General features: G+C 35.5%; 3 protein-coding genes and 1 pseudogene across 5 annotated transcripts; 2 read left to right on the top strand and 2 right to left on the bottom strand.

The window, feature by feature from the left end:
- LOC18601451 (auxin efflux carrier component 8) lies at window positions 344-2,608 on the top strand. The gene is made up of 6 exons (XM_007032390.2): window positions 344-902; window positions 1,400-1,574; window positions 1,678-1,763; window positions 1,954-2,111; window positions 2,184-2,260; window positions 2,333-2,608. The coding sequence occupies exons 1-6, from the start codon at window positions 395-397 to the stop codon at window positions 2,397-2,399; spliced, it is 1,071 nt and encodes a 356-aa protein (XP_007032452.1). The 5' UTR covers window positions 344-394; the 3' UTR covers window positions 2,400-2,608.
- LOC18601449 (mitochondrial outer membrane protein porin of 34 kDa) lies at window positions 5,994-8,687 on the top strand. The gene is made up of 6 exons (XM_007032388.2): window positions 5,994-6,172; window positions 6,276-6,343; window positions 6,953-7,063; window positions 7,546-7,632; window positions 7,819-8,027; window positions 8,123-8,687. The coding sequence occupies exons 1-6, from the start codon at window positions 6,124-6,126 to the stop codon at window positions 8,427-8,429; spliced, it is 831 nt and encodes a 276-aa protein (XP_007032450.2). The 5' UTR covers window positions 5,994-6,123; the 3' UTR covers window positions 8,430-8,687.
- On the bottom strand, window positions 8,800-11,190 carry LOC18601448 (hypersensitive-induced response protein 1). 3 transcript variants are annotated; one of them, XM_007032387.2, is made up of 6 exons: window positions 11,102-11,190; window positions 10,155-10,381; window positions 9,881-10,001; window positions 9,698-9,789; window positions 9,508-9,604; window positions 8,800-9,390 (listed from the first exon to the last, which is right to left on the bottom strand). In XM_007032387.2, the coding sequence occupies exons 2-6, from the start codon at window positions 10,341-10,343 to the stop codon at window positions 9,029-9,031; spliced, it is 861 nt and encodes a 286-aa protein (XP_007032449.1). In that variant the 5' UTR covers window positions 10,344-10,381; window positions 11,102-11,190; the 3' UTR covers window positions 8,800-9,028. The 3 variants fall into 3 exon arrangements, with proteins under 3 accessions (XP_007032449.1, XP_017975469.1, XP_007032448.1); XM_018119980.1 differs by lacking the exon at window positions 11,102-11,190 and adding an exon at window positions 10,485-11,094; XM_007032386.2 differs by lacking the exon at window positions 11,102-11,190 and adding an exon at window positions 10,695-11,094.
- LOC18601447 overlaps window positions 11,632-15,728 on the bottom strand; it is a 6,485-nt pseudogene continuing 2,388 nt past the window's right edge.

The following is a 15,728-nucleotide window of genomic DNA, read 5'->3' as shown; positions in this document are numbered from 1 at the left end:
TTTGACCTATGATGACAAAAATACCCTGACTTTCTACTGATAATAAAGTTCTTTATAGTTGTATAATCACCATGTCTAGCATTATATATTACTTAGCCATTACAGCATTAAAAAGAGTAAATGTAAAGAAAAAAAGTAGATGAATAAACATCCCAGTCATTCATGTAAAAAAGGCAATAATGAGGATTTGCAACCGGATGCAAGCAGTTTAAGCCCTAAGGTCATTCTGGGGATTGAGGAAACTTTTTCATTAAGCTTCTTGCAGAACAGGTGATCCTGCCTAACATTTTATATCTGACAAAGCAACCAATAGAGCATATATAAAGAGTTCCATTACCAAGGTTCTCTAGAAAAGCAGTACATTCTTGTACAACCCTTCAATCACTAGCTAACCATGATTTCCCTGGCAGATGTCTATCATGTTGTCGCAGCCACTGTCCCGCTGTACTTCGCCATGATTTTGGCCTACACCTCTGTGAAATGGTGGAAGCTCTTTACACCAGAACAATGTGCAGGCATAAACAAGTTTGTAGCTAAATTCTCAATCCCGCTATTGTCTTTCCAAGTGATCTCAGAAAACAACCCCTACAAGATGAACCTGAAACTCATACTTGCTGACTTCCTTCAAAAACTACTAGCCTTTGTGGTTTTAATGGCCATCGAAAAGTTCAGCTCCCGGGGAGGTTTACCATCGATCATAACTGGCCTCTCTCTATCAACCTTGCCTAACACCTTAATCCTGGGGATTCCGCTGTTGAGGGCCATGTATGGAGATAAATCAGCTACACTCCTGGCTCAGATAGTTGTCCTACAAAGCTTGATATGGTACAATATACTGTTGTTTCTGTATGAGCTAAACGCCACAAAGGCAGCCTCTGAGACACCACCTTCACAAGACTCAGGTAGACATTCAAACTTTGTATTACATATAAGCATGGATTAATTTTATAAACTTGAACTTTTATCATCTAAAACTTCAATTTGAACTCCCAAAAATCAATGGGGTTGATTGAATTTCAAGCTAGTTCAGTCAACTTTAGCAATAAAAGATATATCAAGTGGGTCCATAATACATATAGATTTCTCTCCATCTCTCTTTTGCAATGAGGTTTCTGTACATCTGTCTTTTCCTTTTCTTTTCTTTTCTTTTCTTTTTTTTTTTTTATGTTTTCTTTTTCAGTTAAATTTCTTCATTCCTCTTGCACGTGTATCAAGTAAGATCCTTCAGATAAATATGGCCAGAAATATAATATTGAGAGATAGAATAATGCATACTGCATGTGGCATAATTAATGGCATTTTCATACCAAGAATGACTACTAAGCTTTGATTTTGATGTCTGAATAAAAGGCCTTCTTCTATATATTATATTCTTGCTGTTATTTTTTTCTGAATTAAGGTGACCTAGAGGCCCCCGAAGAAGCACAAGCGAAAGAGGGTGGAGAAGAGGCACACACCAGACCAAGGAAATCGAAGGCTATGCTCATTTTCTTGACAGTGGGGAAGAAGCTCATGGCAAATCCTAATACCCATGCAACCTTGCTGGGTCTTATTTGGGCAAGCATACAATTCAGGTAGGGCTTACAGAAGAAGCTTTAGAGAAAATTTTAAACCCAGCTATGTGATTTTCATCTTGACAAAGATCAATGGTAATTGATAACTTTCTTTATCTTGTAGGTGGAACATAAAATTCCCAGCCATTATTGAAAAATCAATCGCAATATTATCAAGTGGAGGACTTGGTATGGCAATGTTCAGCTTAGGTACGATTACACACCCAGTTGCATCTATATATTTTGGTTCAATAATCCATCCTCCATTCCCTTTCCGCAACTCCTAAAATCCCATTCTCCGAGGGGGTAATACTTGAACCATGAGGCGGAAGCAATCATATTTACCTAATCAATAATTTGTTACACATCAATTCTAACCCCTGCTGGTGTCACTTAACAGGGCTATTTATGGCATCAAGGCCTAGCATAATAGCATGTGGTATTCGAATGGCAGCAGTAGCCATGGCAATGAAATTCATGGCGGGTCCTGCTCTGATGGCAGCATCCTCTGCTGCCCTCGGACTTAGAGGCAAAGTATTGAGAGTAGCAATTGTGCAGGTTAGTCGATTTTATTATTCATTCAATTCAGCAATCAAGGATGAAAGGTAAACAATATGATGTACATTGCAGGCAGCTCTTCCTCAAGGAGTCGTGCCATTTGTTTTCGCTAAAGAGTACAACGTTCATCCCGATGTATTGAGCACAGGGTAAGTATTTCAACACAGTCTTAATATCGGTTTTTGTCCTTAAATGATGAGGTTTGCTTGTGTTGGCTTCAGGGTAATCTTTGGCTTGCTCATTGCCTTACCTGTAGCATTGGTCTACTATCTTATTTTAGCAGTCTGAATTCCGGGAGAATTCTGCTCAGTTGTTCCAGAAACATTAACTTCTATACCTGACATCAGTTGTGGGGAAGGGTCAAAAGTTGCATAGATGGATGTAGATGTCCAATTCAGTTTTCTGAAAATTCTTTGACATTATTGATTGTTTCCCGGGAGGAAAAACTATATTTATACAAGTTACATTTAACAAGCTTGCCGAGTTAAAAGCCAAAAGCTATTATTATAGCTTTTTACTTGTTTACAATATGAGAAAAACAACAGAATTAGCATTGCTGAAGCTAACGCTTTTATCATCTGTTTGAGATTGCCCGCAACATCAATACCAGCAAGTTGATCATCAGCTCATAGCAATTAAAATAAGTCATAGACATTTTAAATTCTTTCATTCCATCTCCAAATCCCCAAGTTCTACTACCACCCTGCCAATTCATCAGACATTTTCTCCTAGAAACTCCTCGTGCGTATTGTATTGTCCAATGCTATAACCTTTAAATTTACATTTCCATCTCAATTCCACGACACCAACGTTTTAATTTCAATTAAATTTGAACAAATAAGATTAATTTCAGGTTTACAGGTAGTACATGCATTTAAGTGCTCATACATGTATGCAAATGTGATGTGAATGTGTGCATTACCATTAGCTAGTGCTTTAGTTTTTCTTTATTTTTCTTTGTCTTATATATTTTTGAAGATTCGATAGATTACTGTCATTCCCACAAATAAGATTACTCCTGTCTGTAAAATGCTTAAAACTGTCCACAGTTTGTGCATAATGAACGTGGCCAACTAGTATCCATGTGACTGCTAAAAGCATCGGATGTGTTCCACCCCCCCTTTTTGCAGCATCTTTCATTGAGATTTCAGAATATATTCATCGAACAACTACCATGCATGTCTCGCAATCTACACGCCCTGTAATACCAAATTTTGGGCTTAGTTCTCTGTTTCTGAATTTAACATCTAATGCATTCATATTTATCAAAATCACTTGATAAATCATCACATTAATAGTGATTGAATACTTTAAATATATATCTATATATTATGATAAATATATCCAAACCAATTCATAAATATTACTTATATAAACAAATGGTTAATTTCATTTATACCAGAAATCAACTTCCTAGTCCTACACTACTTGCATACTTTTAATTCAATAATAATATCAATTTTTCCCGAAAACAAACATTTTCAAGAAATGTTACCTAACAATATGAAATTTAGAAAAAAAAAATCTAATATTACAAATGTTATTATAAAATAACATAGAGTGGATGACTCAATCATGATAAAAAAGAATGTATAATATCTAAATAATTTCTTAAATTATTTAAAAAAATTAAGATAAACCTTTATTCTTTTGTTACTTTCAATTAAGCACTTATACTTTTATTTTGTCAAAATACCTCAACAGTCCCTATACTCATACATTTTCTTCACTTTAGTCCTTCAATTCAAAATCGCAACAACTTAATCTCTTAATTTTGAAAATTATTTCAATTTAGTTCATCTAACATTTTCCTTTCGAAATTACCCTTTACAAAGCTGATATCATTACTAACGTGGCGCTGGCATGGCACCGCTTGCTGACATAGCATGTGAGGTGGATTGGAAATGCTAACGTGATAGTGCCATATCACTTTGATATGTTGATGTGGAAATGCCACGTGGCACTAACATAATAATGTAGATATGCCATGTGGCATGTCAGGGAAGGCACCACGTGTCGCATTCTCCTTCAACACCTATCCATGTCATGCCACATGGCATGTCCAAAGGTGACATATGGCATGACAAGAGAGTTATACGTGTTTCTTTCTTGTTTTTCCTAAAAATATTATGTGCTTGCACAACAAGCTCCTTACCACCTACTACTCTAAACCCTTACCTTTGTTTATATACTGCTTTTGTTTCTTTTCTTCTTTTCTTTCCTCTTTTTCTTTTTTCTTTTTTTTCTCTCTCTCATCTCACTTTCTTCTTTAGGAATCAATAGCCAATCATCAAATGTCGTCACCGACCGCCGGTTGTTAGTGACCAGACGTCGGTCATCAATTGTTAGTCGATGGTCACCGCACATGCCATGCCATGACAGTGATTGGTGATCGTCGACTGACAATCGGCAACAACATCCGATAACTGGTGATCAGTCCTTAAGGGAGAAGGTGAGAGGAGAGAGAAAGAAAAAAAAGGAGAAAAACAAGAAAAAAAAGAATAAAGAAAAAGAAAAAATTAAACAAAAGCAATATATAATCAAAGGTAAAGGCTTAAAGTTGGCGGTAAGAAGCTTGTTGTGCTTGTTTAGAGAAAACAAAGAAGAAAAACGTGTTGCTCTCTTGTGATGCCACATGTCACCTTTTGAACATACCATGTGGCATGAAATACACATGGTGCCCTTCCTAACATGTTACATGGCATATCTACATCAATATGTCAATGCCACATAGCATTGCCATATCAGCAAATCAAAGTGATATGGCACTATCGTGTCAACATTTCCAATATATCTCATATGCCACATCATCAAGCAGTGCCATGTCAACGTCATGTCAATAATGACATCAGTTTTGTGAATGGTAATTTCGAAAGAAAAATGTTAAAAAAATTAAATTGAAACAATTTCAAAATTAAGGGATTAAATTGTTATGATTTTAAGTAGATAGATTAAAATGAAGAAAATGCATGAATACAAGGATTGTTAAGGTATTTTGATCATTTTTATTTTTAGTAAAATAAATTCTTATGATTAACGATTGACTATTGTTGTTAATTAAAATACTACTTACTATTTTATAGCATTTAGTACTAACATAGCATGTGGACATGTAATAGTGGATAGGGATATGGTAAGCTAATGTGTCATAATAATAACATTTTTTACTATGTACTTCAACATCATATAAATATAAAAAGACAAGTGGTATCTTTATTAATAGTTGTTATTTATTAGTCAATCATTAGTTATACAGTTTTATTAGACTCAAAATAAAAAATTTGAATGAACGTAATTAAAAAATAAAAATATATTTAAATTTTCTTAAATACGTGAAAAGTTTTTCTAAAACATTATGGTTAAAAAAATAAAATAAAAGAATTGACTAAAGTTGTTAATTTGTCATAAAACTTATATTTGTTAATTAAGGGGTAACTGGTATGAAGTTTATTGGTGTAAAATTGTGACATAATCAATGGGCAATTAGAATAGTTCCAAAGATGTGACGTCATTTTCATATAATTAACTTTTTCAGTGGCAACATTTTACATCAATTCCTTTCTGTTTCACAATTTCTAATTTCTAAAGCTCGTATTTATATTTTTGTCGAAAATACTATAGACATCCCAATATTCTTCAACCATTTTATTTAATAATCCTAAAACCCAAAAACACTAAAAGCTTTGTCTTAATAATATTAATAATTTACATAAACATTTCATTATTATGATAATAGTAATTATAAATAATAGAGAAAAGTCCATTTCTTGTTGGTCAATCAGGAATCAACGGTGAAGACATCAAGAAACCGACTCACCTCCAACATCCAACGGCCCACCTTTTTTTCCTACAATAAAATAATATTTAACCAAAACCCCCAATCCCGAAAAAGGATGGTGAAATTAGGGTTTTGGGCTCCTCCTATTTATTTCTCCACCTGTACTTTCCTGCTCTCTTCCCTGTTTTTCTATCACATTCTTTCTGAAAATTTTATTTCCAAAAAGGAAAAATCATGGGTAAGGGTCCAGGTCTCTACACTGATATCGGCAAGAAAGCCAGAGGTATAAAAGTACAATTTTTGAACTAAGAAATACCAATTTTTATACATATTGTAATTTAATTTTAAAGCTGTTTTCTCTTTGTCAATATTTTGGGACTTTACAGATCTTCTTTACAAGGATTATCAGACTGACCAAAAGTTCACTCTGACCACCTTCTCTCCAACTGGAGTTGTAAGTTTTTTTTTTTTTTTGGCTTGTTGGTTCAAGTTTTTGTTTTCATTTCTGGGTCGATTTTGTTTTTGCTCAAAATTTTGCTTTTGTATTAAAGAATTAATTGCGGATGCTTTACTTTGGTGAACCAAAGTTTTGAGTTTTGTGACATTATCTTTTTCTTTTTTTTTTTTGGGTTTCTTTTTGGGTTTTTTCAGCCTTATCGAATGCATGTGTTATTTCTTGTAGTTAACAAGTGCTGATTTTTACATTTTTTTTAGAATTTGTTTATCTGTTAGTGTAGAGTCTTGTTCATAAGATGAAAGAATGTTAATTAAAGCTGACTTCAATTATATTGTCAGATTTGTTCTTCAAAGATATATATTTTACTTTTTTTGGGACTTTTTAAGTTTGTAAGTTGTTATAGTAGCTGATTTCAGTGCATTTCTGGCTGTTATTTTTTAATGCTCAAAATATTGAAGGATTATATTTTGATAATTTTAGCATGGTTATCTTATTCTTTTTACTGTAATGCATCATGTAAGATGTTCACTTCTCCATCTGCTACAAGGACTTTAATGGATTCTTTGGCATTGTGGGTGGTTTATCTTCTCTTTTCCTTTATTTTAGGCAATTACCTCTGCTGGAACAAAGAAAGGCGATCTCTTTGTGGCTGATGTTAACACCCAGCTGAAGAATAGGAATGTCACAACTGATATCAAAGTGGACACTAGCTCCAATGTAAGTATTTCATCTATTCTTTTGTTGATTTCTAGTTTATTGATGTATAAGTTTGAGTGCTTGGTCATTTTCTTTTTGCAAGTGAGATCTAATGTTATTTGCTTTTATTGGATATGCTTCAGCTGTTTGGCCTTTATCAAAAATATTTTTTAAGAACATTAGTTGTTATGGCTCATCCCTTCTTCATTCCAAACCTCTGCTTTAACTAGGGGAATGTGCTTGATAAAATTATATAGAATACCATATTAGAGGAGCATTATGTACCTGATAAAATTATATAGAATACAGAGGAGCATTATGTACTTTTGACATCTGAACTCTTTGGAGGGAATGCTCTCCTGTTGAAAGATTGCTTTGGTTGACTTTGTAGTTCACTTTTCCCCCCATAATGTCCTTTGCCATTGAATTTATGTGGCTGCTATCTTTTATAGGCTCTTTTGATGAACATTACACATTTTACTAAACTAGTGTTCATTTGTCAGCTCTTTACCACCATAACAGTTGATGAACCTGCACCCGGCCTGAAGACAATCTTTAGCTTCAGAGTCCCTGATCAGAGGTCTGGCAAGGTTAGACGATGCTGTCTTCAAATATCAATTTATAGCCTCAGAAACTTCCAATATCTTGGTTTTGCTTTGAAGCTGTAGAACATGTGATAACTGCCTCTAGCATGGTTATGGAACCTGTGTTACTTAAAATGTTTCATGATGGTGATGACCAATGCTATTATCTTTCTGTTTGTGATTATCTACCAGGTGGAACTCCAGTATTTGCATGACTATGCTGGGATAAGCTCAAGCATTGGATTGACTGCAAATCCAATAGTTAACTTCTCAGGTGTTTTTGGAACTAATGTTCTTGCACTTGGTACGGATTTCTCATTTGACACAAAGACTGGGAACTTCACCAAATGCAATGCTGGATTGAGCTTCTCCAATGTAGATCTCATTGCTTCAGTGGCTCTGTATGTAAAATGTTCTGTGTAACTGTCTGTAGGTGCCTCATTTGTACCAGTATATATGCTTCAGCTATTAATATTATTCTTATTTATTGATGCAGGAATGAAAAGGGTGACTCTCTTAATGCATCCTACTATCATATAGTGAATCCCTTGACTAACACTGCCGTTGGTGCTGAGGTGACCCATTGCTTCTCAACTAATGAGAATACCATCACTGTCGGGACACAACATGCATTGGATCCATTGACCATGGTTAAGGCACGGGTGAACAATGCTGGTAAGGCAAGTGCTCTCATCCAGCACGAGTGGCGCCCTAGATCTCTCTTTACCATTTCTGGAGAGGTAGATACCAAGTCCATTGACAAGAGTGCCAAGGTCGGACTTGCTTTGGCACTGAAGCCTTGAGCTTTATAGCTCATTTTGGAAGAGCATGGTAGGCTTAGAATTTTGCAGTGTAGTCTGTTCACACTGACTTTCATGGTGTTGCAGTCTACTCTTTATGTCAGCGGTTTTTCGTTGTAAAAATAAAAGGAAAAAGAAATAGAAGTGGCATAGTGGTTTAAACTATGTGGTTACTTTTTTAATCATCCCCTGTTTAACTCATGGAGTACCTGATGTTTGAGTTTCCAAATTTGCTCCAGATTGTCTGGCTCCCTTTGTTTGGTTTTCTCTAGCTTTCCCTTCCACCCCGTTAAAGTCTTTTCAGTACGTAGTATTGTGAGCACCATGCAGTTTCTCTTGATAATATTTCATGAAATGGGGTTAAGAAAAGAAAAACAAAGAATGTGACCCATATATCTATCCCCGTAGTTGATTTTACAAATTACCTTACAAACAGCAATTACATTTATATTTCTAAACAGAGGAACTGGGTACAGATTTCACTCAAAACGCCCAAGGATAGCCAGTAAAGCTTGGCTATCAGTTAGATGACCTATAGGTATTGGCGTAATTTTAACATAACGGTAGCTTGTTGCTTATAAAACTCACGCATATAAGGCTTTTTATTCATGATGGTGAGATGCCTGAAGCAACCCATCTCGGATCTGGGTTGCAATGTCTCGAACTGCGCCAGGTCCGTGTGGGATAAACACTGATGAAGATTTAGAGGCAGCACCAATTTCCTTCATGGTATCAAAATACTGGGTAATGAGGACCATGTCTAAAACATCCTTAGCAGTAGTCCCAGGCACATTGACCGAGAAACCAAGCACACTGTCCCTTAGGCCATCAACAATTGCCTGGCGCTGCCTGGCAATGCCAACTCCTGATAGATACTTGGATTCTGCCTCTCCCTCTGCCCTCTTAATCTGTATAATCTTCTCGGCCTCTGCTTTCTCGTTTGCTGCAACTCTCATCCTTGCAGCTGTGAAAAGTTAGGAATAACAAACACCAAATGAAACAACAACACGTCACAGTAAAAGTTCTATCATTATAATTTGCTTAAGTTGATTGAAAGACCAAATTGCGGACAATAACTCACCAGCATTAATTTCATTCATGGCCCTTTTCACATGTTCATCCGGTTCTATATCAACAATGAGGGTCTGGACAATCTCGTACCCGTAAGCGGACATAGCCTATCAATCACAATAAATCAAAGTGCTTATCAATAAAGTTGATATGGACATCAAGAATTCATAGCCGGTATTAACAGAAGTAAATGCTTTCACCTTTTCAAGCTCATCTTCAACTGCTTTAGCAATATCATTCTTTTGCTCAAAAGCATCATCCAAATCAAGCTTTGGAACGCTTGCCCTGATAACTAAAGATCAACAAAAGAAAGAGGAAAATTGAAGTTTAGTTTCTTGGCACCATTCGGCAACAAACTAGTTATATCAAGGTTTTGATTATACCATCAAAAACATAGGCTTGAATTTGTGTCCTGGGGTTGCTAAGTTTGTAGAAAGCATCATTCGCCTTCTCTGCCAGGGAACGATATTGTACTGATGCAACAACGTTAACAAAAACATTGTCCTGCAGGAGCCATTGTGAATCAAAATCGAATGATATGGACAAGTTACATAGTGGTATTTTATCTAGTCAGGAAATTGATAACATCATGTAAGCCAAGAGGTAGGCTGGCCGGCTTGGAAGGAATTTGTCTGCTTAGTTTAACAAGAAACAAACCTTTGTCTTGGTCTCACAACGCACATCTAGCTGCTGCAACCGGAGTGTGAGATGGCCGGCAAGCTGGCTTCCGAGACACCAAGGTAAACAATGGCATCCTGGTTGAAGAACTTCATCAAACTTCCCAAACCTTTCCTTGATAGCAACTGTTGATTGGTCAACTTGTACACAGCAAAATAGGTTGCCCATCCGTTTTATATCTTTTAGCTATTCTATATGATCTTTTCCTATGGAGAAACAACATAAAAAGAAAGGAAGAAAATAAGAAACCATCAGAACAGAAACAAAGAAATATATAGACAGAAAACATATTTCTGGTATAAAATCCACATAATTCATGTAGCAGCATTCTCAAGTTTGCGACCCCGTCATCTGAGCACCAGGAGAGAAAAAAGTTCCCTGTTGGTTTGGCTATGAAGTTGTCTGCAGCCAGATTTATAGGCTAGTTTATATTGATTGAAATCAAAGGTTTATTTGCTGGACCAACAACCAATCTTGAAGATAGGTCACCAGATGCAAATTCTATGTGGTTAGACTTACAAGGAAGAGATTATAGTGAAGTATTAACACCAAAGAGTAACCCAGCATTAATGCAAGAACTGAGAGAGATAAAAGCTCTTTAGAAGATAAGCATCCTAAAGCCAAATGCTGCCAAAAGCTTCTGACAAAGATCGAGCATCCTTCAGCTTCTTTTGGCAAAAATGGCAAGATAAACATTAGATTAAATTCGGCCTAAAATGAAACAATTAGACTTGGGCACTGGGCCATGACTTGATTCAGCAGAAACACATTCCAGACTTCAGAATTTGAAATTATTGTCAATTAATCACACACACACACACCAAAAAAAAAAAAAAAGGACAACAAGGGCGCCGGCACTGCACATACAAGCACATATGCTGAAGCACCCATACACAAAGAAAGAGAGAGAGAAAGAGAGAACATACCACCAGGGGTAGCTTGAAGGGAAAGGAAAACAAGGATGATATAAATAATGGCATAGATACAGCCGGATAAATCTGCTAACCGTATTTCTTTAAAGAATGCAATTCACTAAATTCTTATTTTAATTTTGTTTTTTTTTTTAAAAAAATCCTATATTAAGATTCATCGATTTTATTTATCAAGTTTCCAACCAATGAAAGTCAGCAGACAATGACTTCTTATTTAATGTAATACCATTTGCCGCCACTTATTATAATGCTTTGGATACATAAAAGTCAATAATTGGATTAATTAGTGAGTATATGCACTTGTCAATGGATGTTGATATACTTAGTATCAACCCAAAAACAAAAAACGAAGAGGGAATCAATGTATATAACTCTTTGCTAATGATGACATCCTTTTGTATTTTTAGTAAGTTCTTATCACATCGAAACATTGGGTTTCACGCAATCTTTTTTTCTCATTTATTTAACATATAAATTTGTCCATTTGAACAGGGAAAAAATAGACACCAATTAAATTTTAGCTCTTAAGGTAAATCAGATTTCATAAACAAATACATAATGGCTTTCTTCAAACACAAGGACAAGGAAGAAAGAGAGAGAGGGTGGAAATTGCAAAGAAGATTACACTTTAACCTAAACTGTTGCTTGCAATTATATGCCACAATATTCTATGTTTTGCTTACCAACAACCCAGTTCCTAGTCATCACATGAAAGAAACCTGTGATCATTGTCTCAATTTTAGCTACCGATCTATTTACTAGAGACCAAACATTTTACCAAGTCAATGAATCAAAAGCCTATGTTCCCTCTAGTGCCGAGTAGCATGGGCCTGAAGAGAAGCCCCTCTCGAATCCGTGATGATATGTCCTGGACTGCACCAGGTCCATGTGGATTGGAAACAGAAGAAGACTTTGAAGATGCACCAACCTCCTTCATGGTGTCCAAGTATTGAGTCCCCAGCATCATATCCATGACATCTTTGGCTGTTGTTCCTGGAACATTCTCAGAAAAGGCAAGCACGCTATCCCTCAGTCCATCCACAATTGCCTGGCGCTGACGAGCTATGCCAAGTCCTGACAAGTACTTTGACTCTGCATCTCCTTCAGCTCGTTTGATCTGCTATATTTTCTCTGCTTCAGCCTTTTCATTTGCCGCCACCCTCAATCTAGCAGCTGTTGTGACAGTTAAGGGAAAAAAGAATCAATACTCGTACTATGGGATAACGCATGTACTTTCACCAAAAAGCAATAAACACATTGATACATTATGGAATTCAATCGTATACTATTCATTAATAAGAAACAAGGCTTACGTAGACAGAAATCTGCATATAGAAAAACATATGGGCTAATCTTGTTCCTCTTAAAATCGAAGTGTTTATGTGGTAGCTACTCCAAGGGAGAGTGGCTGTCAAGGACGAACTTGCGAGACGGGGATTGATGAGAAACAGTGCAGCATTTTGCCCCCTTTGCCACCAGGTTCCTGAAACAATTAATCACCTTTTTTTAAACTGTTTTGAATCATGGTATATTTGGATGAGGTGGTGTAGGGATTGGAACATTATTTGGGTGCAACCCAATGACATGGCTACGTTATTTAGTGCTTGGAATGAGGTGGTCACAAAGGAAGGAGAAATTCAAGTTTGGAAAATGGCAATGTACGCTATGGTTTGGTCACTATGGCTAGCTAGAAATGATGTTGTGTTTGAGGGCAAACCATGGGGTCATGACCAGCTGTATGAGTTGATCAAACTGCGTGTGGCTACATGGGCTAAAGCCAAGTGGCCAAGGGAGTATGGGAGGATTTTAGACACATTTGTTGAACCAAGTATCAGAGTTGCTATAAAAAATGTCAAGAAGGCCAGACCAGTAACTGAGTGGGAAAAACCTACTGATAGAACTATGAAATTTAACGTCGATGGGGCTACAAGTGGAAGCACGAATGAAGCTTGAATTGGTGCGTTACTAAGGAATTCCAAGGGAGAAATTAGAACGATGTTTTCGAAGTCCATAGGGGTGGGGGACTCAAGTCTAGCTGAATTTCTAGCTAGCCTGGAAGCCAGCTTTTGTGATGTTCTTAGCATCCCAGTGGTGCGATTCTCGCAAGCTGTTAGTGGAGAGCAACTCACTGAACGGCGTGAAATGGGTGCAGGAGCCAAAATCAGCTCCATGAAGGTTAAGGAAATGGGTGCTCAATATTGAAGCACTAAAAAGGACAGCAAATTGGGCAATCAAGCATGTAAGAAGGGAGGCCAACCAGCACGCTGATAACCTTGCAAAATCTGGAATAGGTAGGGAGATTGATCTGCTCAATATATGGGTGGATGAACCAAACAGAGAAGAGAGAACAAGAGATATGGCAATCAGCTGCAAATGAAATGTGAACCACGAGTTTGAGGTCTGCTCCTCTTGCAGGGATGATTATGATGGCGTTGCTCAAGATGGGGCGTCCCTACGCGGTTAATGGGTAATGGTAGTGCTATTGGTTGGTCTCTCTTCGCATGATTATTGTGGTGTCTGTTGATGCAGGGGACTGTTTTACTGTTAAGGGTTATCTTTTCATTTTGTTCATTGTATGAGGGTGCTTTTTGGGTGCAAGTGGCTAACCAGATGTCAGTGGGGTTGGCTGTTTTCGTTGGGGGTGTTTAGGGTGGTTTCCTTTCTGAAAGCGTACAGGGAACTCGACAATGAAAGAATTTTGTAATGGTATACCCCTGGTTATTGGGGCATAACCTTGCAAAATTGTTGTAAGTCGTGAACTCAGGTTCTCCCTTTCTTCAATTCAAATGAAATTTCCAAAAAAAAAAAAGTAGACAGAAATCAGACCACTTTCGATGACATATGGTTCAACCCTCCAGCATATAAATTTCATTCAAGGGAGCATTAGTATTACCTGCATTTATCTCAGTCATTGCTTTCATCACTTTAACATCAGGCTCTATATCCACAATTAGTGTCTGTATTATTTCATAACCGTAGGCAGACGTGGCCTGCAAAAGGAAGAAGGAACAATGAACAGTGTTTGTACTAATAGGTGTAATGGATCATTATGTTCATTACTGATCAAACTAATATATTACCTTCTCAAGCTCCTCTTCCACAGCTTTTACAATAGAATTCTTCTGTTCAAAGACGGCATCCAAGTTCAGTTTGGCACACTTGCCCTGATAACTGAAAATATACAGTGTTAGTTGTTAGATCAACATGTTTACAAAAATTGTTGTTGCCCAAAAGGCTAAAACTAGTATACTGTTCATAAAATCACTTGACAATTGAGTACACCTTAATTAATTCGAACTATAATTTGAAACATTAAGCTTACCATCAAAAACATAGGATTGGATTTGTCCTTTGGTGTGTGAGAGCTTATAGAAAGCGTCAGCCGCTTTGTCTGCCAGGGCACGATATTGAACAGATGCAACCACATTGACAAAGACATTGTCCTGAGGCAGTATAATAAATCAAATTCAAGAAAGGAAAAATCAAAATGGTGGGCATCGAAAGAAATCTACATAGCAATGGAATTTCAAGAAACATTGAAAAGAACAAGTGAAGATGGCAAAAAGCTCCGGATCATGGAATATACAAGAAGCACAGTCCAAATTCAGTCTAAAACACCAGCTATCTTGTAGCCAAGACACCAGGGCAAGCAGTAACATCCAGGCTCAAGCACCTCATCAAACTTTCCAAAGTGGTCCTTGACAGCCACAGTCGATTGATCCACTTGAAACCATCCCAATGATTGACCCACACTTCAATCCTGCAAGTAGACATTGATAACTATACATAAAAGGGAGAAATTAACTCTTCTCTTGAAAGAAACAAACAGTTTATGTAACAAAAGTGGCTTGATCCAAAAATCAGTAATTTGCTTGTTGGGAAAGAAAAATGGAACCCAGAGAATCATGCCTGACACAATTATTTGGCTTAAGAAATTGCAACTTTTCAATCCTGGGAAGCAAGAAGTACTTAAGTTAGCTTGGGTTGGCTGAATACGTAGAAATTGAATAAAATAATTATTATTTGAAAATAGAATAAACCGAGAATAAAAAATAAAAAAATAAAAAAATTTTATTATATATAATTATTTATTTTTATTTGATTTTTTAAATATGAATAATTTATAATTTAATTAAAATATGAATAATTTATAATTTAAATATTAACATCTTATTTATAATTTAATCATTAATATTTTATTTTTATTTTTTAATATTAATAATTGATAATTTGCTTATAATATTAATAATTAGTATTTATTCAAAATATTAATAATTGATAATTTAAAATATTAATATTTTATTTATAATTTAATCTTTAATATTTTAAAATATTAACATTTCATTTAATTTAAATATTATTATGATTAATTTTTTATTTCATTTTATATTTAAATATTAAAAATTGATAATTTAAATATTAAATTTAATCATCAATATTTAAAATATTAATATTTTATTTAATTTAAGTATTATTATGATCAATTTATTTTTATTTTATTTTATTTTTAAATATTAATAATTGATAATTTAAATATTGATATTTTATTTATAATTTAATCATTAATATTTAAAATATTAATATTTTATTTAATTTAAATATTATTATTATCATTTTTTCT

The sequence above is a fragment of the Theobroma cacao genome, chromosome 4, assembly GCF_000208745.1.
Source record: "Theobroma cacao cultivar B97-61/B2 chromosome 4, Criollo_cocoa_genome_V2, whole genome shotgun sequence".
In the NCBI taxonomy this organism is placed as follows: Eukaryota; Viridiplantae; Streptophyta; class Magnoliopsida; order Malvales; family Malvaceae; genus Theobroma; species Theobroma cacao.
Note: the sequence above shows the minus strand (reverse complement) of the source record. Positions and strands in the feature narration are given on the sequence as shown.

Bases quoted from the DNA above. Each gene is read 5' to 3' on its own strand.
- LOC18601451 (XM_007032390.2), top strand. From the start codon at position 395: ATGATTTCCCTGGCAGATGTCTATCATGTTGTCGCAGCCACTGTCCCG. The intron at 903-1,399 runs GTAGACATTCAA...TTCTGAATTAAG, and splicing joins ACCACCTTCACAAGACTCAG to GTGACCTAGAGGCCCCCGAA. The intron at 1,764-1,953 runs GTACGATTACAC...GTCACTTAACAG, and splicing joins TATGGCAATGTTCAGCTTAG to GGCTATTTATGGCATCAAGG.
- LOC18601449 (XM_007032388.2), top strand. From the start codon at position 6,124: ATGGGTAAGGGTCCAGGTCTCTACACTGATATCGGCAAGAAAGCCAGA. The intron at 6,173-6,275 runs GTATAAAAGTAC...GGGACTTTACAG, and splicing joins TATCGGCAAGAAAGCCAGAG to ATCTTCTTTACAAGGATTAT. The intron at 6,344-6,952 runs GTAAGTTTTTTT...CCTTTATTTTAG, and splicing joins CCTTCTCTCCAACTGGAGTT to GCAATTACCTCTGCTGGAAC.
- LOC18601448 (XM_007032387.2), bottom strand. From the start codon at position 10,343: ATGGGCAACCTATTTTGCTGTGTACAAGTTGACCAATCAACAGTTGCT. The intron at 9,790-9,880 runs GTATAATCAAAA...GTTGATCTTTAG, and splicing joins TCAAGCCTATGTTTTTGATG to TTATCAGGGCAAGCGTTCCA. The intron at 9,391-9,507 runs GTGAGTTATTGT...AACTTTTCACAG, and splicing joins CATGAATGAAATTAATGCTG to CTGCAAGGATGAGAGTTGCA.